This window comes from Lepidochelys kempii, chromosome 26 (assembly GCF_965140285.1).
Source record: "Lepidochelys kempii isolate rLepKem1 chromosome 26, rLepKem1.hap1, whole genome shotgun sequence".
NCBI lineage: Eukaryota > Metazoa > Chordata > Testudines > Cheloniidae > Lepidochelys > Lepidochelys kempii.
Genome location: NC_136405.1, coordinates 245,784 through 271,320, shown reverse-complemented (window position 1 = coordinate 271,320; position 25,537 = coordinate 245,784). Strand labels below are relative to the sequence as shown.

At 46.3% G+C, this 25,537-nt stretch overlaps 3 protein-coding genes across 8 annotated transcripts in view; 2 read left to right on the top strand and 1 right to left on the bottom strand.

The window, feature by feature from the left end:
• The window catches only part of AP3M2 (adaptor related protein complex 3 subunit mu 2), a 30,294-nt gene extending 28,253 nt beyond the window's left edge, over nt 1–2,041 (top strand). The window contains exon 10 of the mRNA XM_073325049.2: nt 1,953–2,041. The gene's annotated coding sequence lies outside the window, so the exon portion shown is untranslated. The remainder of the gene's footprint in view (nt 1–1,952) is intronic.
• Nucleotides 826–24,570, bottom strand: PLAT (plasminogen activator, tissue type). Of its 4 annotated transcripts, XM_073325044.2 has the most exons (15): nt 24,438–24,570; nt 21,303–21,361; nt 13,988–14,088; nt 12,553–12,592; nt 11,988–12,119; nt 9,273–9,386; nt 8,689–8,863; nt 7,770–7,861; nt 7,303–7,474; nt 6,839–6,924; nt 6,248–6,443; nt 5,021–5,157; nt 4,805–4,945; nt 2,897–3,042; nt 826–2,029 (listed from the first exon to the last, which is right to left on the bottom strand). In XM_073325044.2, the coding sequence occupies exons 3-15, from the start codon at nt 14,048–14,050 to the stop codon at nt 1,871–1,873; spliced, it is 1,653 nt and encodes a 550-aa protein (XP_073181145.1). In that variant the 5' UTR covers nt 14,051–14,088; nt 21,303–21,361; nt 24,438–24,570; the 3' UTR covers nt 826–1,870. The 4 variants fall into 4 exon arrangements, with proteins under 4 accessions (XP_073181145.1, XP_073181144.1, XP_073181146.1 ...); XM_073325043.2 differs by lacking the exon at nt 21,303–21,361; XM_073325045.2 differs by lacking the exons at nt 9,273–9,386; nt 21,303–21,361.
• The window catches only part of IKBKB (inhibitor of nuclear factor kappa B kinase subunit beta), a 74,021-nt gene continuing 50,449 nt past the window's right edge, over nt 1,966–25,537 (top strand). The window contains exon 1 of one of the 3 annotated variants that reach the window (XM_078850653.1): nt 1,966–2,046. The gene's annotated coding sequence lies outside the window, so the exon portion shown is untranslated. Of the gene's footprint in view, nt 2,047–10,360; nt 10,539–25,537 lie in introns of those variants that run through there. The other 2 variants (XM_078850655.1, XM_073325020.2) reach the window with 2 other exon arrangements.

Genomic DNA, 25,537 nt, shown 5'->3' with positions numbered 1-25,537 from the left:
CTTTTTGCGAAGACAGACTAACACGGCTGCTCCTCTGAAACCTGTCACGATGAAGCTTGAGTGCTGCTGGAGCTAGTCATGAAGTACAGATGCAGCAGCACCTCCCTAGTTTTGCTAATCAAACCCCTCCGAGTTTACGAACTCAAACTAAGTGCTGCAGTGAAGATCAGCCCTTTATCTCATGTGGAATTTCTCTCAGCCTGACAGCCATATCACAGTCATAGTCAAATAGGTCTAGAAGGGCTCTCATGGTATAGGTTTACTTAATCCCAGAGGCAGGATTAAGTAAACCTATACCATCCCAGACAGGTGTTGGTCTAACCTGTTCTTAAACCTCCAAGGAGGGGGATTCCAAAACCTCTTTGCTAACCTGTTCTAGTGCTTAACTATCCTTATAGTAAGAGTTTTTTCCTAATATCTAACCTACATCTCCCTTGCTACAAACAAGCCAATTCCTACTTGTCTTACCCCTTTGTGGACAGGGAGAACAATCAATTGCCATCTTTACAGCAATTTTTTTACAAATTTGATAAACCCAGATCTTTCAACCTTTCTTCACAGGTCATGTTTATTAAAACTCTTAGCATTTTTGTTGGCTCTCCTCTGGACTCTAATTTCACATCTTTCTTAACATGTGATGCACAGTACTCCAGCTGTGGCCTCCTCAGTGCTGATTAGAATGGTACAGTTACTTCCTGTGCCTTACATATTGCTCTCCTGTTAATACATCCCAGAATGACATTTGCCTTTTTTTGCAATGTAAATCAGTCTGTTTTCATTGACAAACTTTATATTAATAATGACTTTGGAGGTAATAAAGCTGAATTCAGAAGACCAATATAGTTTAATATTCCTAGGGATAAGCCTAGGTTTGCCAGAAAGTCAGTATAGTAGTAGGAATTATACTGTCATACAAAAAAACAAAACTGACAAATACAGGAAAGTTTAAATATCTGCATAGTATAAAAATAATATTTCAAAGTGCTGCAGGAGATAAGTGTCGTTAGAAGATTGTTCTGAGCAAGTGGATGGACTCACAGCATGTTTGTGCCTATGAGTGAAACTGACATCAGGCAAAGTGCTCACTTATTCTAGGAATCCCACTGCATGGAACTAGGGTGGTGGTAGAACATCCTCTAATCCCATGCTTTTCAGTGTGTGCTCATCTTCAGGTGTTTCACCTGAGATCACAAAACTTGGATTCTCTCTTTGCATTGCAAGCTATGATCCCCTTTCACTCTGTCTACCCCTCTCTAGATTTTCAAGGGCACCTTGGAGAGGTGGGGCTAGCACTAAATAGTGTCTATATTTTTATTTTACGAAAATACGGAGGTGGGAGTGGATTTGAGCAGCAGCCCATACCCTCTGAGGTGGGGGTGGAAATGGGACATAGTCCAAGCTCTACAGTGCATTTACAGTCATGTTTCTGTGTACACACTTTGGAGTATAGTGCAAGTGTCATAACCTTACCCTCTAAAAGAGAGAGAAGATGGCTTCCAGAGTTTAGACTTGTGCCTTTTTGCCTTCTATGCACTCCCACTACTGCTGTGGGCTGCAGAGACTCCTTTGTTAGTACTTGGGGGTTTTCTGGGGGGGGGGGGGGGGTAGAACTTACTTTTCATTGTGCCTATATGACCTGGTACAAAATTTTAAAAAAAAAACCCCCACTGCTAATAATCTCTAAAGAGGAGAGAGAAAGTACCTAAAAAGTGTATGCCCCTCCCTCCACTCTGCTGTGCACCTGCACCCTACAGGTGAGTGATCATAGGGCATTTGTGCAAACAGCAGCACCTGTCAGCATCCTTAGTACCTCCTGTATGGGAGGGGTGGGGGCATTACTGCAAGGCCTTGAGTGATTCATTTTCCTCCTTCAGGGTTTCATTTTGTCCCGAATCCAGTCAAGGTAACGAGTCACATTTGTATAGATGCCTGGTGTGTCTTTCCGTCCACAGCCTATTCCCCAGCTGATGATCCCAATCAGATGCATACGATTATCCTTCATACAGACCAGAGGCCCTCCAGAGTCACCCTACAAGGAGAAACCAGGTTAGTAAGAAGTTCATTCACTTTCTTTACTTGCTGACTGGACGCTAAGCCTTCCAATATTAGATTCCCTGTAGATACTTCCTCTGCACTGCCCAGCTTACGTGCCATGCTTCAAGTAGAGTTGGTGAGAGCCCCTCTGAAAAATTAGGATCCGTGTTTACTAGGATAGCATCCTACACCCCTTCTGCTATACCAAGGAAAAAGTGAGATCCTAAAATACTTCCCAGCATCATCCCTGTAAAAATCAGTCTGAAACTCGCATCAGGAATCTTTAAAGTACAATAATCCTAGAAGAATCTTGATCAGGTTTCCCCCTCCCACCCCCCCAACTGTGTAAAGTGGTCACTGTATAATGCTGTGGTATGTAGAGAACATGCTCATAAGGGAATTATGGATGCTGATATGTGGGGCTTTGTTTTAGGAACTTTAACTATTTCTGCCCCCCAGTTCTGATGCTTCTGGAGCATGCTCTCCCCTTTGCCTGTTAGTCCCATTTCTGTGGGGCAGTGCCCTATCCGATCACAGACCCCCCCCTGATGAGCACTTCATGTTCTGTTTCTGTAAAGGAAAGTTACAGGAAACCCTGCACCAGGTGGGGTTTCCTGCCCAGCTATTGGTAACATTTCCTGCAGTTTGGGTTTTCAATACCCTTTGTCCTAGGTTTATTTTGGTTAAATGTGACCTCTCTTCCTGGCTGCTGTGAAGCTTACAGCATCACAAGGGACAGTCTTGCTCCAGAGCCCACCATATGCGGATGCATTTGCTCTGCTTTATTGGAGCATAGTGCTTTGTTAGCAACTATTTTCTGGAGGAAACCAGAGGGAACAGGTAGAGACAGGGGTAGGTTTACCTTGCAGGCATCATCCAGTTGCCTGGTGTCCCCTGCACACAGCATGTTCTCAGTGATTGTCTTGTTCAGGTGCTGTGATGTGCAGCGACTAGGTGGAAACAGTCTGACATGACCTTCCTTCAACCGCTCCGAGTAGAAAGGAGAAACTGCAAGAGAAATGGATGTATTTGATTGGGGGGGGGGGGTGCAGAAGTTCCTTGTAAATGGATAGGGAAAAGGGATGGAAAGGGGACTTGGGAGGTACTGACAGTGAAATGGGGGAGAGGGCAGCAGCTGGTTTCAGGCTGGAAGGAGAGTCCTGGGGGGTTCACATATCTGCTCCCAGTCCCATTCCAGTCCCTACAGATCCTACTCCCTGACTCAATGGCAGCTGCTCCAGTCCCTGTGGGTCCTGCTGTCACCACCCCACACACACTAGTTTATGCAGGGGCAGAGCCCACACAGTTTCCATTGCTGGAGCACTACGCCATCCCTCCCTAGTTCTGCTGCCCCCAGATACCTCTGGGGTTTTGCAAGTCTTCTTCCCGCTCCCCATTCCAGAACTATCATCAGGGAGAGCAAAGTTTCTAAAGTAGGTACAGAAAAATCTCAACTCTTATCTACTTGAGTCACTTAAAATCCATCGGTTTTGTTTTGGCGCTGGGAAACTGCTTCGGACCTAGCTGGGACAGGATATGGCTTCTCTCAGCTGACTGTAGTGTCCTAAATTGCATCCACTAAAAGCCTTCCATTTCAGCTAAAGCTTTTGTTTGGTAAAATGGTTTGTTAATTGTGTAAAGTTAGGGAGGGGTGGGGGTGAGGGAGAATATTGTGAGCTCTCTGAAAGGGGTTATGGCTTTAAGGGATTAGACTTGCTCTAATGGGAACCAGATGTCCTATCTGTATACACACAGACTCGATCATAAGTAACTAGATAGGAATGCATTATGGCTCTACTGAACTCAGAAGGGACAAAACTTGTGTTTTGAGAGGTTAATATCTTGGTCATTTCAAGCTGCATTGGCCTGAAACTTGGCAGAATAGTTTTTATCTGTCAAACGATTTTTCAGAAACATAAAACTTGATTTCAAATGAGGTTTCACCAAAGGATGCTTTTTAAGGATTCTTCCTTTCACACTTTGTCACTTAACCCTCTGTTTGTCCTAAAAGTACACTGATATACGCTTGGAGGCATAACTACAGCAGCACGGAGAGGCCCCAGTCAGAATCTGGGCTCTACTATGCTGGATCCTGCACAAACAGTCGGCCCTTACTTTGAAGGGCATGCAATTTACTGAGAGAAAAGATGCAAGATTAGGGATAACAGGCACTAGGAAGGAGCCAGGGGATAGGGGAATATGATGGCCAAAAGAAGACTTATTTCCGCCAGACAGCTATTTGCATATCTAGATGGATAAACACTTTTTTTAAAAAGCCAACTAGAAATAATCTAGCTGTGGTTTAGTTGGCTTCTAAACATCTGTTCTTATTGCTGTTTCTCTTGTTCCTAAGCATCATACAGATCGTGTGCTTTACTAGAATATAGTGGCATGATCTGCAACTGTGCAATAACACTTGACAGGAGAATTATTTCCAGGAGAATGAGTGAGAGAGAATCTTTCTACATATAAATTAAGAGGAGGAAATACGGAGTTAAGGCTGCAGTGTTCCACTTAGCTCATTTGTTGTGCTTGAGTCTTGCACCTCCCAAGATACTTTCCCACTGTCTGTAGGTTTCATACAAGAGATGGAGCTCAGTAGGGTGCTACAGGTATAACTCAGGGCAGAATTTGGCCTGAGGTGTACAGTCACTGTAATACTAAATACAGTAGTAGTGATTCCAGGGACAACTTGGTTATTTTAAATATGAAGGTGAGGGACAGGAGCCCTGTGGAAGAATTCCTTACATAGGGTACATCATCTCCTTACATTCCTCATGCTTGCCGTAGCCAGAGATCTCACATTCCGTCCAGTCAGGCAGCCGAAGTCCTGGCTCTGGGAGGCAGACAGTGCGGACAGTGTCCATTTCATTAGCACACTCTTCTGATCCAGACTTCAGCTGTAACAGAACTGAAAAGAAAATGTGTAAGAACAGGCTTGGGCTGGTGGTGCAGTTTCTGAATGTGTGGCTAGGGGAGTTCTTACCGATATCATTGTCATAAGTTTCTGGGTCAAATTTGCTATGCAGGATGTATTTCTCCACTTGGAATTGCTGCTCATTCTCCTCAGGGATCATTCGATAGGTCCTACCCAGTACAATCTTTAGCTGGTTGACACTAAACCTGGACAACGAAAGAGCTTTGAGCGTCTCCCAGCTTCAACTCCAGAGACCCATCCTTTGAAGGTGTCAGCTGCCCAGCCGGGGCTCAACTTTTTCTCATGTAGAATTGTTACTCCTTACATAACCAGTCAGTCTGGATTTATATTCAGGGGTGTCCTCATCTTCCTCATAGCACTGACTATTGCATACAGTGGAAAATCTCATCTGCTCTCCCCTTCTCTCCCCACACCCCGCCATGTCTCAGGCTGCCCCAGGTTCTATTCTTATTGCCCTGTATAACAGATTAATTCTTAGTCTCCTGGAGGTATCTTATGTCCCACAGCTTGTTTGCCTCCCAAGCTCCTTTCTTGATACTGGCCATGTTCATCTTGACCATCTCTTTACTATAGGACTTTTGATAACTCCAGATGCTTCCTTTGTATTCTCTCTCTCACTCAGAGGAAAAAAAACAATCAGATAATCCTTTCTTAAACTCAGTAACTAGAGTAGCATGCAGGGTTCCAGGTGGGCCTCGATGGAGCCATGCGCAATGGGATGGGGTCTCCATGACTGTGTAGTAAGTTTCCTGTATAAAGCAGTCACTGCAACAATGGCTCCCATTCCCCAGATTTGAGCCTAGCTTAACAGATGCAGGGTTAACTCTGAGAATGAGATTGACAGGAAGTTGCAGAGTTTAAACCCCACTATTCCTACACTATAGTTCTTAAGTACAGTAGGCCTAGCCCAAGACCACAGCCTTGCCTTCCTTCACTGTGCTACCGCTGCAGGAGAGTGCCTTCCTAGCTGCAGCAGTGAGAGAGGTGATATGAGGGGACCTTTGTATCTAGTTAAGCTGTCCTGCATCCCCAAGGGTGGTGGTGGTGAGGATCTTATTCTACAGCTGGGAAAGTAATGTAGGGAGCAAGAGGTTCTGAAGGGCACAGTTACTCGGACTCCCTCTGCATGCAGCAGCTCCCACCCTGGCTCAGTGTCTACCATGGAAGGGTAGTCAGGGCACTGGGATCTTTTTCTCTCAGTACTCCCACTGCTGCAATCGGGAGACCCAGTATCTAGTCCCTATGCTAGAGGCGCTAACTGGATTCTTCTCTCACCTCTCCTGGAAACAATGGGCAGCTGACAGGACCCAGCAGGAGTTGATCAGGATTCCTCCACATAGGAAATGCTCCCCAGTCACTCGACGATACCTGGCAAAAATGGCAGCCTGCCATGGGTGGGAGGTGATGTCTGCATAGAGGCCGCCTTTAATTCGGAATTGGGCCACTTTGTGCTGCCGTAGGCCACACGTGGCTGTGGATGACAAACACAGAAATCAGAATAAGGGCCACAGCACAAAGCCTCTCTCATGGGGTAAAAAGCCTCCATGTGCTTAGCATCTGCTGAAGCAGCACTGAACACAATGCTGTTGATGACCTGATTTCTCTTACCCCCTGGAAACCTGCCACACAGGCAGGAAAGAAAGCAAGGAAGCCCTGCACGTGCACCCCCCTTCTCCTGCCTTCCTTGCAAGTCTGGAAGAGACACCTGTGTGGGAGCCACAGACTCCCCTGCGGCTCTGCCACAGCGGCAATCCAGCCCTTACCTTACTGAAAGGGGCTTGAGTGTGACAATGGCAAGAAGCAGAGCAGTGGGGACTGAAAGGAAGAGAAAAGTCAGGGGAGAGCGAGTGTGGGGATGTTCCTTACAGCAGACAGGCACGTCGCAGTATTCCCACTTTGGCTGGCCTGCCTCCAGCACGTGGCACCATGGCCTGGAGTCATTGTCAGGGTTTCTGGAATACAGAAAAGGGGAAGCTGTTTCAGCCGCTCACACTCCCATTGGACCTGTAGAGAGCCTGGTGGGGGAGGGGACAATGGAGAAAATCATTGTTTTCCAAAAACTGTATGTATCCTTCGAGTGTAACTTAGGGACAAGGCCACCTTGTGAGCTTTCACTGGAGGATACCAGATCTGTGCCTAGTAGTATCTGCAGAAAACTGCATGCATGGAGTGACATCACAAAGATAATCACTCTGTGGCCAGGCAGCATGTTCTCTGGAGTACTGTGTATCCCCTATGTCCTTATTCATGTGACAAGTCAGAGCTGCACCTTAGGGAGAATGGGGCAAGGGAGGTACCTTGTAAAAATTGTGAATTAACTCCCTGCCTACCGGCAGAAATTGTGGCTCCCAAGACCCAGCTGGTGGGCATTGAACCTCCAAGCTGTGTAGAATTTGTTGGCAATGGTTTTGGAGTCCCATCTCAGACAGGTGGCACCAGAGCTGGTAGTGCTGTGGCTGCCCCGGTACTCTGTGCCCTTCCCAGAAAAGCAGTCGTCCTCTCCTGCAACAAAAAATCTGCAGATTAACTGATTAGTACCAGCTGCTAACTGTTCCCAGCATCACCTCCTCAGCTGTTTATATAGTGCATCAACTGTTGCCTCCTCTTCCAAGAAGATCTCCTCTCACTAATAATCCCCACTACATCAGTAAGACTCTTTCTTTTCAGCCAGAAAAGTTAGAAGCTTAAATGTAGTTTAAAGTGCTCAATTCTGCAGCCTATGGAAATGTCTGCGGGCCCAGGGACCCCTTAAAAATCTAGTCTCCACAGCAGGTATCCCCTCTGGCCCTGCACATACCTTTTAAGCAAGCAGGTGTGCTGCAGTATTCCCAGGTATACTGCCCCCCTTTGTAGACATGGCACCAGGGTTTGGAGTCCTCATCTGGGTTCCTGAGAGAGATGGTAACATTGTGTATATAACTCCATACCAATGCACAGTCCAGCCCTGGCAGTCTAGCTGAGTAACTTGAGGAATGTTGATTGTTAAATGGAAGGCAGGAGGAGTGGAGTGTTGTTTGTAGCTTACACGTGTGCAATGCTGATGCAGAGAGCACTAGAGATTGGGTTATTTAAAGAAGGTTTGGAGAGGCAGGTGGTGGCTAGGTAGATTGGCTCAGGAAGGGGGTTTCAGGTACAGAGGCAAGGATGGAAGAAAGGAACAAAGGAGGTGATTAGATATGCAGCTTGAAGCAGAGTGAAATCCCCTGTGGGAGAGCCAGAATGTAGGGCCTAGGAAGGAAGTAGCTTCCTGGCCCTTTCAACATACGATCCCCGCTTCTTTGTGGTACTGTTAAAGGGAAACCCTGTCACGGGCAACCTCAGCAGATCAGGTATGACCTTCCTTAGTTTCCCCTTAATCTGCTCATGCAAAGAATGACTGTCTCTTTCTTTCAGTACCAAATTTAAACCCTTTTATCCACATGAGGTGCCACAGATCTCTTATGCTAAACAGTTCCTCCCAAAACAAAACAAGGTTACAGCAGCTCTTCAGTCCCATGCCAAGGTCACCATTCCCAGGTCACCCATCTGAGAACCATTAGCCACTCTGTCCCAGTTCATTCTGAGCCTGCTTCAGGGCCCCACTCTCCAGGCCACCACCCTGAGAGTTCCAAGACCCACTTCTCTCCCATAAGTGTTCTCCAGTAGCCCCATGTCAGGTCCACCCCTGAGAGGGCCTCCCCACAGTGTTATACTCCCTCATCACCAGTGCCTCTCACCTGCAGTAGTTGTGATTGCCAAGTCCCAGTTGAGCAGCATCTGCTCTCCGCCCATTGTACTTTTTCTGAGCCAACGTGCTGATATTCCAGTTTAAGCACTCACTCCCACTCTCAGTCACGCTCCACGTCCCCCTGTATGTTGCTCCCAGGTCTTTGTAACATGGGACTTCGGTATCTAAACAACAGGGAAGCAAAATGGTAGCTTCAGACTGGTCCCACATGGACTCTGCTTCCCTCCCCTGAGCTTCTGAGAGCTGTTCCCTTGTGGAGGGACCCTAGCTACCACAGTCACTAGCCCAGCATAAATGCCTCAACAGGCCAGTCCAGACCCCATGTCTAGCAGAGGGTCTTCATCCCCGAGGCTAGAAAGTATATATCTATGGTCAGGCCACCAGCACAGATATCCTTCCCCCAGATGCATAAGATCCCCTGTAGTATTAGCTCTGAAATAAATAGAGACAGCATAGCTCAGGGCCTGTTACATTGCAGCAACCTCTGGATAGCTCTTCCCACAGCTCTGGGTAGCCAAACCCTTCCCCATTCCCCGAGCTATATGTAGCTCTACTCACTGCACATGCACTCACCTATCTCACAATTCTTCCCAGAGAAGCCTTGACTGCACTGACAGATGAAGTGCAGAGGGGAGTATAATGCCTGCTTGCACTGACCCCCATTGTAACATTTCTTGTGAGCACATCCTGTCAAGCAAACAAGCCAGGAAACCTCATTAGATTTCACATCCGCAGGCAGCCATGAATATCTCCCCATCTGAGAAACTGGTATGGCCCCAAAAGTAAATGAATACTTTGCTTTAGCTTTCAGTAAGGATGATAATATGGAACATGTGAATAAATGTAGTACAGCTGATGGAAATGAGGGTCTAGAAATGGAAATTACCACATCTTAGGTGGAAGGAAAACTTAGATTTTAATGGGCTCAAATTGGGAAGACCAGGTAATTTCCATCCCAGAATATGGAAAGAACTGGCACATGAGACTGATAGTCAGGTAGCAAGGATTTTGACTAAATCTTTCTCTTTGGGGATAATACCATATGATGGAGAATACTTAACATCATACCTGTATTTAAGAAAGGGGGTGGGGGGGGTGTGATTGGGTAATTACAGACCTGTTAGTCTGACTTCAGTAGTATGCAAGGCTTTAGAACAAATTGTGAAGGAAAGAATAATTAAATTCATGGATGTAATGGTAAAGGGGATGTAATGCAACATGGGTTTACCAAAGGTAGGTTGTGCCAGACTAACCTGATTTCCTTCTTTGAGAAAATAACTGATTTTTTAAAATAAGGGAAGTGCAGTAAATTTAATATACTTGGACTTCAGTAAATCATTTGACATGGTACCACATGGGAAACTATTAGTTAAATCAGGGAAGATGGGGATCAGTACAAGCATTTTAAGATGGATAAGGAACTGGCTAAAGGGGAGAACGCAGTGGGTTGTGCTGAAAGGTGAATTATCGGACTGGAGGGAGTTCCTAGTGGAGTTCCTCAGGGATTGCTCTTGAGACTAATCTTATTCAATATTTTTATTAATGACCTTGGCACAAAACTTGGGCATGTGCTAATGAAATTTGCTGATCATACAGAGTTGGGAGACATCATGAGGAGGATCAGATTATTATATAGGAAGATCTGGATGATCTAGAAGACTGGAGTGACAGAAATGGGATGAAATTCAACCGTACAAAGTACAAGGGTCTAATAAGAATTTCTACTACAAGTTGGGAGCTCATCAGTTGGAGGTGACAGATGAGGAGTGAGACCTGGGTGTGGAGGTCCCTCACAGCACAGGATGACTGATCTACCAGTGTGATGCAGCTGTGAAAAAGGTAAATTCAATCCTAGGATGTATCAGACAAGTCATTTCCAGTAATGATAGAGAAGAACTAATGCCATTGTACAAGGTATCCTTGTAAGACCTCATTTGGAATACTGTGTACAGTGCTGGTCACCCATGTTCAAGAAATATGAATTCAAACTGGAACCAATGCAGAGAAGAGTTACTAGGATGATCAGGGGAACGGAGGGCCTGTCTTATGAGAGGAGACTTAGAAGGACTTGGCTTGCTTAGTCTAGCAAAAAGAAGGCTGAGAGGGGCTCTGATTACTCTGTATAAAAACATCAAAAAGGGGGTAATTACCAGGGAGGATGAAGAGCTATTTAAACTAAAGGACAATGTGGGCACACAAACAAATGGATATAAACTGGCTGTGAACAAATCTGGGCTGGAAATTAGACTGTTCCCAATAGGAGTTATCGGGGCAAACAACTTAGTTTTAACTGAGAGTTGGACAAATTTATGAGTGTGATGGTATGATGGGGTTGCTTGAGATGTAAGGGAAATGCACAGCAGTCCTAGGGCTTATTTCCAGTTTGTCTTATGTTCCTAAAAGCTCATGCTTCTGGGTTTCAGCTGGCAACTGGCAGAGGTCAGGAAGCAATTCCTCCTGCTCCCCCCCCCCCTTTTTTTAAATCCCCTTCCTCTGAAGCATCAGGCCTAGCCCCAGCTAGAAAAGGGACATTGGGCAGAGTGATTCAGGGCTCTGAGGTGGCATCTCTGTATCTGGTGCTTCACTGGCTGGTTCCTGCCAGGGCATCACTGACCCCATATGTGAGGCTGGGAAGGAATTTTCCCCCAAGTCAGTTTGGCAGAAAGCTTGGGTTTTTTCACTTTCTTCTGTGGGCTCGGGTCACTTGCCCGGATTATTTGGGTATATCTTACTTAATCATTTCTCTGCCACTGCAGGGGCCTGCGACATTGGTGCACCTTTATCCCTCCTATCCTCTCATAATAGTGTATTCTCATGTGGGCTGTATAATTTTTGTTCTAACTGTGGGTGCTGGGTGGTGTTGCTAGTCTGTGATAAACAGGAGGTCAGACTAGATGATCTGTTGATCCTTTTTGGCCATAAACTATGATTTGTGACCTCTCCTCTCAGCCTCCTTACTGCCCATTTCTCTCTGGCATGTTGCCAGATATGCGCCTTGTTTCCTGCCTCTGGTCCAGCTTGTACACACCTCCACCCCTTTCCTTCATCTTCCCCACTCACCCTGGCACATGCTTTGGCTCTGATCTCTGTTTACCTCTCTGGCCCAGCCTGCACTTTTATTCCTGCCTCAATGAGTAGGCACATCCTAGTGCATCCATGTAAACCCCAGATTCTCTGTGCACAATCATCATTCCCTCGAGAGCAGAGTCCCCCTTTCTGTCTAACAGGGCTGAATGCTGGAAATGCAGATGCTCCCCTTTCCCTTCCCAGCTCCTGCTCCATACTCACTTCTGACAGGCACGCTGTGGCAACGACTCCAACCATTGTCACACACACAATATTCTACTCTGCCTCCTGCAAGTCGTAGCCAGGTCTCCCTCTGCTGATAAATCTGTCGGGATGAACGGTCAGTGCAAGTGGCTGCAATTGGAGACAGGAAACCCTCCTTAGGAAAAGGCAAATGGGGTTGTCTGACCATAGAGGCTGTGCTCCGTTCCCCTCCCCGGACAGCAGAATGCTCTCCTCTGTTAACAGAGCTCTCTTCCCTTCCCAGGCCAGAGCTGCTGTGTCCCTCTCCCTGCTGTGCTGTTGGATGTAGAATTCTGTGCTCCACCAGTGTGTGTGTGTAGGAGAGGGGAAGATCTTCTGTGTCTTTTGAACTGTATAAGATATTACAGCATGCTGGGTATGGTCTCCATATCTTTCATGGCCAAATCTTTGTCAGTACAGCCTATGAGAATGGGCATAGTTGGAGCATGAGCCTGGCCCTGTTTTCACTTCCTCAGCACCAGCCTGCTTTGCCCTGCACATCTGCTTAGCCCAAGTTAGAATGGGTTTCCTCTCCCCTCCTTACCTTTAGATCTGGCTCCCCGTTTGAGGCGCACAAGGAGCTCCTGCAAGCAGAGAAAGAGGAAGCCTGAGTGGCTGCTGTCTTAGAGATTCAATTACCAAGTGCTCCCAAAATCTGGAGAGCTTTGAGACACACTCCTCCCACTCTCCTCAGTATGGCATTTCTGGTATTGTGGGGAGTGCCTTAGACACATGTATAATAGTCCAGGATAGCAGGGACCAAGCACAAATTGGCTCATGTTCCTGGGGTTGTGCATTAAGGATCCTTCCAGTTGCACACAATTTACATGTGCTAGCCATTATGTACTATTTCTGTGCAAATGCCATAGATGAGAATTTAGGCAACTGCCCTTCCCCAGGCCCAGAGGTAGAGGGAAAAGCATGCATTGCCATTAAGGTATGTGGAATAGAAATACTCCCACAAAGAGACTCTCTTTAATCTGGTCCCAAGTAACACAAAGCAGCACTAATGACTGAAGAGCGGAGTGGCTTGCTAATGAGGAAAGATTAAGAACTAAGAAAGTTAGAATTCTTCTGGGTCTGCAGTTTTGAGGCCACCCAATATCTGAGGCTAAGGGATATGGTAACCCTCTGCATAAATTCAAATGGTCAAGTGTAATTGAGGATGATAGGATGGTGTAAGTAAGACTGATGTGGGGAAATCAAGCAAAGGTTGAACATGATGGAGCAAGGGTGGCCAACCTGTGGCTCTGGAGCCACATATGGCTCTTCAGAAGTTAATATGTGGCTCCTTGTCTAGGCACTGACGCCGGGGCTGGAACTCCAGGCACCAACTTTCCAATGTGCCAGAGGACGCTCACTGCTTAACGACTGGCTCTGCCACAGGCCCTGCCCCCACTCCACCCCTTCCCGCCCCCTCCCCTGAGCCTGCCCTGCCCTTTCTCCTCCCCCTCCCTCCCAGAGCCTCCTGTACACCACGAAACAGCTGATCGGGAGGTGGGAGAGGGAGGCGCTGATCAGCAGGGCTGCCGGTGGGTGGGTAGCGCTGGGAGCTGGGGGGAAACTGATGGGGGGGTGCTGCTGATGTATTACTGTAGCTCTTTGGCAATGTACATCAGTAAATTCTGGCTCCTTCTCAGGCTAGGATGGCCACCCCTAAGATGGAGCCTTTGCTGACAGTCACCCAAAGAGCGTGACAGAAGGCGCATTGCTTGGTACAATTAAAAACTGCCCTGAGTAATTCACTGCAGGGAACAATTGCACCTGGGCCTAGAGCTGAACTTTGGTACCTTCTTACAGCTTTTCCTCTTTCTGACTTGTATAACTGTGTAACTCTGCCCCGTCTCCTGACCAGCAGAGACCAGTGGAGGCTCCAGCAAGAAGAGATGAGAGTGCTGCCAGACCAGGGTTAGGGCACCAAGGGGTGCCAGGACCCTCCAGGGATCTCCCAGAGTGGCACTGGCATGTTGACCTCTTACCTGGCACTGCAGAGTGGTGATTGCTGCCATCAGCAGGTACAGACACAGGAGTTTCCCTTCCATCCTCTGTGTTTTCCAGGGTTTCCTTCAAATCTCAGAATCTAAAAAAAACAAACAAAAAAGGTGAGCAGTGAGCCTCCAGTGTGAGCAGAGGTTGATATTGTCAAAGCAAACAAGAGCTTTTATCCATACAGCTCCCACGGATTTTTCAGCGGGAAGGAGGCTTGCAGGGAGTGGCTAAATCCCTGAGTTGGCTTTGCATTTGCAAATCTCAATTTCAGAGTCTAGGAGCCTTGGTGTAACTTGGAAGGGTCCTGACAGTCTGGACCACCTCCCACTGTTTAAAGTGGCAGGGAGAGGAAGGGAGGGGTTGCCAGGGGTTGCAGACCTGGGAGGGGGGAAAAGAGTGAAAAAAAAAATTGAGCTGTGTCATGGAAGGCTGCACTTTACTGAGTTACCAAAGTTGCTGCTCCCAGGGTACGACAGACCCCTAATTTTTTCAGGCCACTTTAAGCACTGCCACCTCCCAGAGGTAAATGGCAGAAGCCAAGTTCCTAGGCTCTGGCACTAAGCAGTGCCTGTCTGGCACTACTTGGGGGGGGGTTAACGTTGGCAAGAGACAAGTCCAGGTCACGTCTCCACAGGCTGTGGGAATCCAGGGGTGCTGAGTGGCAGCAGAGAACTCGAGACTCTCACAGAAGAAATTGTGACTCCCAGATTTGTCTAATAAAACAGAATACAGTGTCTCAAGAGAAGCCAAAACGAGGTGTCTGAAAGAGTAGGAGTGTTTAGGTTGGGGTGTCAGCTCTCAGGGGCCCAAAAAAGGCTGACGGGCCATCTCGGTGTCAGACAGGGGTGTGGACAGCCCGAATGAATTTAAAGCAATAGATCTGTTTTTCAGTATTTTAACCTCCATGCCCTGTATGGTCTGGACTTTATTTCCACTATCATCCTGCCCCTCTTGCAGGCAGTTGAAAGTAGGTTAGTTGGCTGGGATGCTGGCTTGTGGTCTGGCACTCCATCTCACTTGTTCAAGCATGCATTTCTTTCCTTGACTCACTTCCCTGTAGTCACAACAGCCTCTCATTCCCTTTAATCTACCTCAGCAGCTGTCACTTCAGACAAAGCTCTGTTCCAGCCCTTATGAGAAATCTTTACATCTTCTGTCCCCACAACAGTAACCTTGGGAAACAATCTATTCCTGCACAGTTCATTAGCTCATCTGATATGATTGAGAGGAAGAATAGACTTAGACCTCTGCCTGCATCCGTCTTCCAATTAATACATTACTTTCCTTCTCTCTTTCCCTTGTCCTCTTTCTTACCTGGCTGGCAGAATTCCTTTCTGGTAGTGAATTTCCTTGGAGCTGCCCTGATCACTACTGATTACAGTGGGAAAATTCAGGCTCTGAGGAGTTCAGTAGTCTTGTGTGTTCCCTGCCCCTTTACTGAGCAGCATTTTCAGCCTCCTTCGGTGACAGACTTAATGGCAGCAACATGAGCTCTGATCTCTATAGCTCAACTCTGCCGTGGCGGCATCTCTGCCATTTCATTCTCTCCAGTATCCCCTCCCCCAGTCTGTTCACAAACAAAGGCAAGAGACAGGTAATTTTCTTCACGATAGCAGTAGAGAATTACTTCATGGTTTGGGGAAGTTGCTGGAGGGAGGAGAGAGCCCCATTGAGAACCTTGCAGAAAGCTTTTATCATACAACTTCAGTCCTGGCAGATTAAAGCATTTTATATGTAAAATTCTCTAGTCCAAACTGATAACATCCATTACTGCTCCTGTATGGACCCAGGCACAGTTCTTATCCTCGCACAAGTAGAACACCCTGGAATAAGGGGTGTAGGCAGTGAGGGGCTCTTTGAGGGGGTCTGTTCCCCACAGGGGCAGTGCAGCTTTGCTCTGGTCTCATAGCACTACTTTTATCTTCCTTTTTCTTCAGGGGCTTCCTTTTTCTTCAGTTATCTTAGAGACCTCATAGCAAGAATAAAAGATTAGGGAGACGAGGGTATACTAGCGATCTCCTGCAAATCCTGACCTTGAGAGCATGAGTTTAACAACTACAGGGGAAATTCATCTTCTTTTTCAGAAATGTTACCGAATTCAAGAACTTGTAATAAACCTGACTGTCTAACCAGGAGTCACACTGGGATAATAAAGACAGGTTTCAGAGTAGCAGCCGTGTTAGTCTGCATCCACAAAAAGAAAAGGAGTACTTGTGGCACCTTAGAGACTAACAAGTTTATTTGAGCATAAGGGATGAGGTGGACGAGGCTTTCTTCCGGCAATTCACGGAAGTTACTAGATCGCAGGCCCTGGTTCTCATGGGAGACTTCAATAACTCTGATATCTGCTGGGAGAGTAATACAGCAGTGCACAGACAATCCAAGAAGTTTTTGGAAAGGGTAGGGGACAAATTTCCTGGTGCAAGTGCTGGAGGAACCAACTAGGGGCAGAGCTGCTCTTGACCTGCTGCTCACAAATCGGGAAGAATTAGTAGGGGAAGCTAAAGTGGATGGGAACCTGGGAGGCAGTGACCATGAGATGGTCGAGTTCAGGATCCTGACACAAGGAAGAAAGGAGAGCAGCAGAATACGGACCCTGGACTTCAGAAAAGCAGACTTTGACTCCCTCAGGGAACTGATGGGCAGGATCCCCTGGGACAATAACGTGAAGGGGAAAGGAGTCCAGGAGAGCTGGCTGTATTTTCAAGAATCCTTATTGAGGTTACAGGAACAAACCATCCCAATGTGTAGAAAGAACAGTAAATATGGCAGGCGACCAGCTTGGCTTAACAGTGAAATCCTTGCTGATCTTAAACACAAAAAAGAAGCTTACAAGAAGTGGAAGATTGGACAAATGACCAGGGAAGAGTATAAAAATATGGCTCGGGCATGCAGGAGTGAAATCAGGAAGGCCAAATCACACCTGGAGTTGCAGCTAGCAAGAGATGTTAAGAGTAACAAGAAGGGTTTCTTCAGGTATGTTAGCAACAAGAAGAAAGTCGAGGAAAGTGTGGGCCCCTTACTGAATGAGGGTGGCAACCTAGTGACAGGGAATGTGGAAAAAGCTAATGTACTCAATGCTTTTTTTGCCTCTGTCTTCACGAACAAGGTCAGCTCCCAGACTACTGTACTGGGCAGCACAGCGTGGGGAGGAGGTAATCAGCCCTCTGTGGAGAAAGAAGCGGTTCAGGACTATTTCGAAAAGTTGGATGAGCACAAGTCCATGGGGCCGGATGCGCTGCATCCGAGAGTGCTAAAGGAGTGGGCGGATGTGATTGCAGAGCCATTGGTCATTATCTTTGAAAACTCATGGCGATCCGGGGAAGTCCCAGATGACTGGAAAAAGGCTAATGTAGTGCCCATCTTTAAAAAAGGGAAGGAGGAGGATCCTGGGAACTACAGGCCAGTCAGCCTCACCTCAGTCCTTGGAAAAATCATGGAGCAGGTCCTCAAGGAATCAATTCTGAAGCACTTACATGAGAGGAAAGTGATCAGGAACAGTCAGCATGGATTCACCAAGGGCAAGTCATGCCTGACTAATTTAATTGCCTTCTATGACGAGATAACTGGCTCTGTGGATGAGGGGAAAGCGGTGGACGTGTTGTTCCTTGACTTTAGCAAAGCTTTTGACATGATCTCCCACAGTATTCTTGCCAGCAAGTTAAAGAAGTATGGGCTGGATGAATGGACTGTAAGGTGGATAGAAAGCTGGCTAGATTGTCGGGCTCAACGGGTAGTGATCAATGGCTCCATGTCTAGTTGGCAGCTGGTATCAAGTGGAGTGCCCCAAGGGTCGGTCCTGGGGCCGGTTTTGTTCAATATCTTCATAAATGATCTGTAGGGTGGTGTGGATTGCACCCTCAGCAGGTTTGCAGATGACACTAAACTGGGAGGAGAGGTAGATACGCTGGAGGGTAGGGATAGGATACAGAGGGCCCTAGAGAAATTAGAGGATTGGGCCAAAAGAAATCTGATGAGGTTCAACAAGGACAAGTGCAGAGTCCTGCACTTAGGACGGAAGAATCCCATGCACCGCTACAGACTAGGGACCGAATGGCTCAGCAGCAGTTCTGCAGAAAAGGACCTAGGGGTGACAGTGGACGAGAAGCTGGATATGAGTCAACAGTGTGCCCCTGTTGCCGAGAAGGCCAATGGCATTTTGGGATGTATAAGTAGGGGCATTGCCTGCCAGCAGATTGAGAGACGTGATCGTTCCCCTCTATTCGACATTGGTGAGGCCTCATCTGGAGTACGGTGTCCAGTTTTGGGCCCCATGCTACAAAAAGGATGTGGAAAAATTGGAAAGAGTCCAGCGGAGATCAACAAAAATGATTAGGGGACTGGAACACATGAGGAGAGGCCGAGGGAACTGGGATTGTTTAGTCTGTGGAAGAGAAGAATGAGGGGGGATTTGATAGCTGCTTTCAACTACCTGAAAGGGGGTTCCAAAGAGGATGGATCTAGACTGTTCTCAGTGATAGCTGATGGCAGAACAAGGAGTAATGGTCTCAAGTTGCAGTGGGTGAGGTTTAGGTTGGATATTAGGAAAAACTTTTTCACTAGGAGGGTGGTGAAACACTGGAATGCGTTACCTAGGGAGGTGGTGGAATCTCCTTCCTTAGATATTTTTAAGGTCAGGCTTGACAAAGCCCTGACTGGGATGATTTAGTTGGGGATTGGTCCTGCTTTGAGCAGGGGGTTGGACTAGATGACCTCCTGAGGTCCCTTCCAATCTTGATATTCTATGATTCTAAGCATTCGTGAGCTACAGCTCATTGTAGCTCACAAAAGCTTACGCTGAAATAAATTTGTTAGTCTCTAAGGTGCCACAAGTATTCCTTTTCTTTTTGGGTTAATAAAGGGGCTCTATACTAATGTTAAAGGCATGTGGTACAGCAGAGATTAGTTTGAGTTTGTGTATGGGGGTGGGGGGGTGAGAAAACCTGGATTTGTGCTGGAAATGGCCCACCTTGATTATCATGCACATTGTAGGGAGAGTGGTCACTTTGGATGAGCTATTACCAGCAGGATAGTGAGTTTGTGTGTGTGTTTTTTGGAGGGGGGTGAGGGGGTGAGAGAACCTGGATTTGTGCAGGAAATGGCCCAACTTGATTATCATGCACATTGTGTAGAGAGTTGTCACTTTGGATGGGCTATTACCAGCAGGAGAGTGAATTTGTGTGTGGGGGGGTGGAGGGTGAGAACACCTGGATTTGTGCAGGAAATGGCCCAACTGGATGATCACTTTAGATAAGCTATTACCAGCAGGACAGTGGGGTGGGAGGAGGTATTGTTTCATGTTCTCTGTGTGTATATAAAGTCTGCTGCAGTTTCCACGGTATGCATCCGATGAAGTGAGCTGTAGCTCACGAAAGCTCATGCTCAAATAAATTGGTTAGTCTCTAAGGTGCCACAAGTACTCCTTTTCTTTTTGCGAATACAGACTAACACTGCTGTTACTCTGAAAGCAGAGATTAGGTTACTGAGGAAGGTAGATTAGAATTAGTAGTATTAAGTTCATAGGGACTCCACTCTGGGAGCAAAATAGCACTAAAGGGACTCCAACACTTTGTTTTTCCACATTTATGAGCCACAGATGTTAAGGTCCTTCTGATCCTGCATAACACAGGCCAACGAATTTCACCAAGTGTTTCCTGGATCAAGCCTATAATTAAGTAGCGAATATGTGGTTCCATGTATCATATTTGCCTGGTTAGATGGTAAATTCCTAGGTACAGGGACATTCAGTAAAGTGCCATAGACTTGCACATCTCCCTTCAAGTAAGTCATTTTCACCTATAATCATACTGGGGACATTTTTTTTTCCAATTGAACAAGGTAGGATACACTGCCAGAGTGGGGAGACTTCTCATGAAATTGCTAGTGACGGCCGTCTGTACCCAACATGAGAGATTTCAGAACCAGTGTTACTGGTGCTGCAGTCAGAAACTAGTGATATTTTTTTTTTGTCCAACTGTCATGTAAATAGACTCACTACATTGTGGCAAGAGCATCATAAAAGTAAGGGATGTTGCTTCTGTCTTCCTCCAAGGGTGTACTGACTGCTCTAGATAGCAGGAAATAGGAGGAGCAGCAAGAGGATTTTGTTTCCATATCTTCTATCAGTTTCTAAATTATAGGATTATTCTGCAGTCACACATATTTCTGCCATATCATTCATCTGCTCTCACCTTTTCTCATTTCTCTGTCTCCTCTGTTTGTCTACATCAGGCTTCCTTGAGAGAGCAGAAAGTTGGCTCACGTATTTGAAAGAACCGATATTTCATAAATCTGGAGTTCAGGCTCTGCTATTTAAATAAAGCCAGTAAGGGCAACTGGATAATGGCTGGCTGAATGCAAAGATGACAGATTAGTCAGTCATCAGGTCAGGAACAAAAGCAGAGAGAGAGAAAATGAAAATAAGTCTTGTTTTAAGAAATGGGGTTTGATTGATGGAAAAGCAAAAGACCCAAGTGAACTATTCCAGGCCCTGAATCAGAGGGAGCAGTGGTAACAGCAGAGTGTAGGCTACCATGTCTCATGATAGGTCTGAAAAAAGTGGAGGATTCAAGAGGGCATGTGAGAGCGTTACAGGTACTTAAAAAAAATCTCCAGATGTCAGACCTGGAGAAAAAGTTTTGAGGATGCACGGATATTTCCACATTTCAGTGGTAAAGTCCCGGATGTTCACAGAATCTCCCAGGAAAGACTTTCAGGGCCCTGGCTTTACAAAATTCCTTGTACAACGGGTTCCCTGCTATGTAGCAGGCTTTAAAAAAAAAAAAGTGCAGAAACGTTTTCCAAACAGGCAATGATTCTCAGGAATATGGACATTAATCTGACATAAGCCTCTAAAGTCCCCAGGAGTGCTGTAGCAAAGTAGCATCTCAATCTTTGTTACCCTAAAGTCACAAGACTGTTCATCAAATCTAGTGCCAATTTATTACGCAGAAGCCCTCAGGCTATTGTCTGAAATCAGGGCTATGCTATGACTTCTTTGAATTTTTGCAGATGCTGCCGTATAACCATAACTGGATGGTAATCAGCACCATAGGACCAATGTCACTCTTGCCAGCCAGAGGGAGGCTGCAATTCCTCTTCTTAAAGCTGCACGTGAGAATGGAGGTTCTTAAACCTCTTACTCATCTGAAAGGAAGAATTTCTGAACTAATACTCCAGCAAGTATCTGTCTGTGGAAGAGAGTGTCGGAGCCATTTCTTCTGAGGAAATTTAGGATTCCCTGGAAATAAGCCAGTTGTGTTAAAGTCCAAATTTCCTGCAGTAGAACAAAGTATTGGAGCTAACCTGGGTAGTCACCTAGGAGGAGTTGGGCTGAGTGGAATCAGGTGGAACCGGAGCTTGTTCTGATAGGAGAAAGAAGGAATCAGATGTTTTTATATCCTGAAAGATTTTGTATTAAAATCTTGGAGACTGGTATGAGAGGAGAATCTTCCATTTAAAAAGCACCAGAGCTACTTAAAGTGTGAATTAAATATAAAACAAATTCTGTCCCAATTACACTTAGCTTGTTAGTCAGTTTTTAATGTACTCTAGTCTACTGTACACTCTAGCAGTGCTGACCTGCAGCCCATGTCCTTTAATTTTCTTTGTACCAAATAGTGCTTCCTGTATCTCATGGATGTCATCTGATTCCTTTGTTCCAATAACCCTTGCTATGCCTTCCAGGCCAGTGCCTCTCCAATGCACAGAAATGAGTGCATAGTCCCTTATCTGTAGCTGTAGGGCAGTTCTGATGTCCAGTGTGCTTGGAAGGCTGGTAACTGGTGTTTTGCCCAGTCTTATCCCTGGCCTCGGCTGTGCCTTACCCAATCAGAGTGTTCTGAATGATAAGCCCTATCTAGGAAAGCACATGGATTTCCGAAAATATGAGAATGTTTACATGGATAGAAGCAGAGACCTTCTAGCAATAATCTTTTTTGCCCAGCTGCCTCTGGCCTAGTTATTCCTGTTGCTCTGACCCTTAACGCTTCTGCCCCTGTGACCAGCAAATAGATTCCAAGGCCAGAAGGGACCATTGTGATCATCTAGTCTCACCTCCTTGTATATAGCAGGCCATAGAACTCCTCCAAAATAATTCCTAGAGCAAATCTTTTAGAACAACATCCGCTTGTGATTTAAAAATTGCCAGTGATGGAGAATCCACCATATCCGTTGGTAAATTAATCCAGTGATAAGATAGAAAGGGCTGGATTTACTGTGCTGACACTTTCGTTCTGTATAAGATACATTAAAGGTAATCCAGGTCATACTATAATTGATGCTGTCACTTTAAAAGTACTTTCTGGCTGGATTCTTATGGAACTCTAAATGGATTAGAATCTGCTTGATTTGTGCAGCCCTGGGGCATTTATGTAAATGGGAAAATGTTTTGTTTTGAATGAACTCGTTTCTTGTCTGAAGTTAAGTAGAGAAACAAAGAGGAGGGAGGGGGAAATAGGATGGGGGGAGATGAAAGAGGATATTTGGCTACGATAGGGTGTTTTTACAATGTTTGGATTGAGGTTTTAAAGGAATATATTAAGTGGTGTGAAGCCCAGAGTGTGTGTGCAGTCCAGGATCAGGGATCTGCTGTGCTACAAACACCTAAGGAGACAGACCTTTTCCCAAAGCATTTATGGTCTGACTAGAGAAAACACCCCCAGGCTGTCTTGTGTAGAAATTGATTAGGAGTCAGTGCAGAGGTTAATGGCTGCACTTTTAGGGCATGTCTACACAGAATCTGGGAGCAAGTCTCCCAGCCTTGGTCCACGGACTTGTGGTAACGGGTTCCTGCTGGCATTCTAAAAATAGCTGTGTAAACAGTGTTTTGATGTGGCAGCTCAGGCTCTCAAGCTGCCCTCTTCTCCCCACTACCAGGCTTTGGATTCCAATCTCCAACCTGAACCGTAGTGTCTACATAGCTATTTTTAATGGGCTAGCATGAGTCTGTGGATCCAGACTGGGTCGCTCACTCCCTCCCAGATACAGTGTAGTGTAGACATGCCCTTAGTGCAACGCCATCCCAAGTGCAAACCTCTGCACAACACAAGTGAGCTGGGTAGCATGTAACTAGTCTATCTTCCTCATGATGCTTTGCCACCCCCAGAACCACATATCTGGATTCTGGTGCACCTGCCTGTTGGTGTCATGATAACCTTGTGCTAAACAAAGCTGGAGAGCAGTATGGAGTTAGTGCACCTAATGCACGTGTTGTGTTAGTAGCACATAACTCATTACCGATCTGGAATCAACACAGCAAAGGGATGCTGCATTCCGCAGACGCAGCGAACATCTCTGCAGATGCCTCAGAAACAAGAATACTTTGAACTTCACATGTTCCGCGTTAAGCATCACAACTCTCCTCAGTAATAGGTAAATAACTGTTACTCCTAATTTAAAGGTGGGGAAAGTGAGACCCATGGAAGTGAAGAGACTCACCCAAGGTCACATTGACAGTCAGAGGCAGAATAGAGATTAAAAGTCAGGAGTCCTGACTCCCAGTTCCATGCTCTTCTCTTTAGAGCCCATTGCCTTGACTCTGAATTTGGAATCAGTAGCTGTTTGCCGTTTGTGCTGATACTTCTCTAAGCTGATCTCCGATCAGAGGGGCATAAAGTCTGGGCCTCACTGCCCCTCCTGTCTGCAGGGAGAAAGAGTCTTGGTGCCTTTCTCCCCTTTACTGCCTGCTGAGAAGAGTTGTAGTGCCCCAGTCCTCTACTGAGCATTGTGGTGCCCAGTTTCTTACTATTTCTTCCTGCCTGCCACCTCCATAGACAGGGCATTTATATTTATATTATATCCCTTCAGTGTCTTTGAAATACACCATTCCCTTGACACTTGTGAAGTCTGATTTCCCCTTTGGGAATTGTTCTGAAGATTTGCTATAGCGCTGGTTGTGTTTGGGAAGAGGAAGAAGCCTAGAGAGCCCACGGAGGCTCCTCTGTCATCCCTGCTTAGACTGGAATCCTGAAGAGAAATGTGCAGTCTGACCCCTACCTCAGCCCATCTCATGAGCAGGACAAATGATAATTTCACAGCTGGCACTCTGGGTCTTTTGATGCTATTGGAAGATCTGTTCTTTTTATTTACACTATTATTTTCTTTTCACTGTGCAGGGGGCTCCTACCCAAGTGCAGTTCAGTGCCAGAGGCTGTCAGTCCTTTAGCTGCTCCACTTTTACTGACTTGGGGTAGTAAGGCTTTCCTAAGAGAACTGGAAAGCACCATCTGTCCCCAACTTTATATTTCTCCCCAAAGGCTGAAAAGAAACAGCTAAGTTAAATTCCACATTCTAAAGTGCCGTACATCATGCTAATTAATTAAGAAGTAATAATTAATATCAGAAGTGTGACCTTATTTATCCCTGCTCTACTCTTATTGCAACACTAAGCCATGGGGAAAGGGAAGGACTCTGCACAGACAGGTGCAGAATAACACATACCTTCACTTCTCCTCTTTTGTATGCTGCTGATGGTTTCCTTTCAGTGTAGCCTGGATGCTTTGAATATGTCTGAGCTCTGATCTCTCTAAACAGCTCCAGTGTCCTCCTTAAAATGCCAGTCAAGGGGGTGGAGACTTTATGGGCGGCGGGGGGGGGACTTTTTCACCCAGCGGAAAAGATACACAGTGGTAGGCTGCAGTGATGAGGTCAGGATGGGCTGGGTTAGTTTTTTGCAAAGATGAGGGGGAGGAGAAGTGCCTGATGAAGTCAGCAGAACACAGCCTGGCTCTCATCCAATCAGCATTATTCATGGTCCTAATCAGAAAGCAGTTAAGTGACTCCACAGCGTCTTTTTGGTATCATTGCCTTTTGAATCCTTTTGAGAGCCAGGAACAGATCAGATAAGTGCCACTTACAAAGAGAACCTTCATCCTGGTTCCAGGAATGGGGGGCAGAGAACCACCCACACAATGCCCCAAGAGATGCAAAATACTCAAATATTCATTATTTCCTTGGGCCATCAGCTTAAATGGTGCTGTGCAAACTATAGAGAAAGACCATGTCCCTCTTCCAGGGAGCTTCCCACGCTAAACAGGCAGATGATGCAGTTCAGGCACATAATGCACTAGGAGTCAGTCTCTGAATGGTACCTATTCACATCACTAGAAAAAGAGACCCCAATCTGTGAGTGGAACAAACCTGTCCTGCAGCCATAGAGAGTACAGAGCAACGTATGGGGGAGAGGACATGGCAGGAAAGGGTGTGAGAGATAACTGGAGGAAGCAGGAGAGTAGACGAGGGCCTCAAAAAAATCCGAGTCCAAACACAGCCAGATACTGGACATGTTGAATCTAGGTTTGAATTTTGCAGTCTGAGGCCCTGTGCTGAGATAAAGCTCTCCTAGCACCTGACAGAAGAACCTCCATGCACCCAGTCTACCTCTCCACTAGTGGATGCTACGCTCTCTCAAATGGCCACTTTTCTCTAAAGGTTAGGCCTTTGCTCTCTGGGGCAGGGACTGTGTCTTACATGTTTGTGCAGGGTCACCCACATTGATGAAAAAAAGAAAAGGAGTACTTGTGGCACATTGATGATGCTCT

Bases quoted from the DNA above. Each gene is read 5' to 3' on its own strand.
- PLAT (XM_073325044.2), bottom strand. From the start codon at position 14,050: ATGGAAGGGAAACTCCTGTGTCTGTACCTGCTGATGGCAGCAATCACC. The intron at 12,593-13,987 runs GTAAGAGGTCAA...CTCTGCTTGCAG, and splicing joins TCACCACTCTGCAGTGCCAG to GAGCTCCTTGTGCGCCTCAA. The intron at 5,158-6,247 runs GTGAGAGAAGAA...TTCGTTGTCCAG, and splicing joins GCCCATTGTTTCCAGGAGAG to GTTTAGTGTCAACCAGCTAA.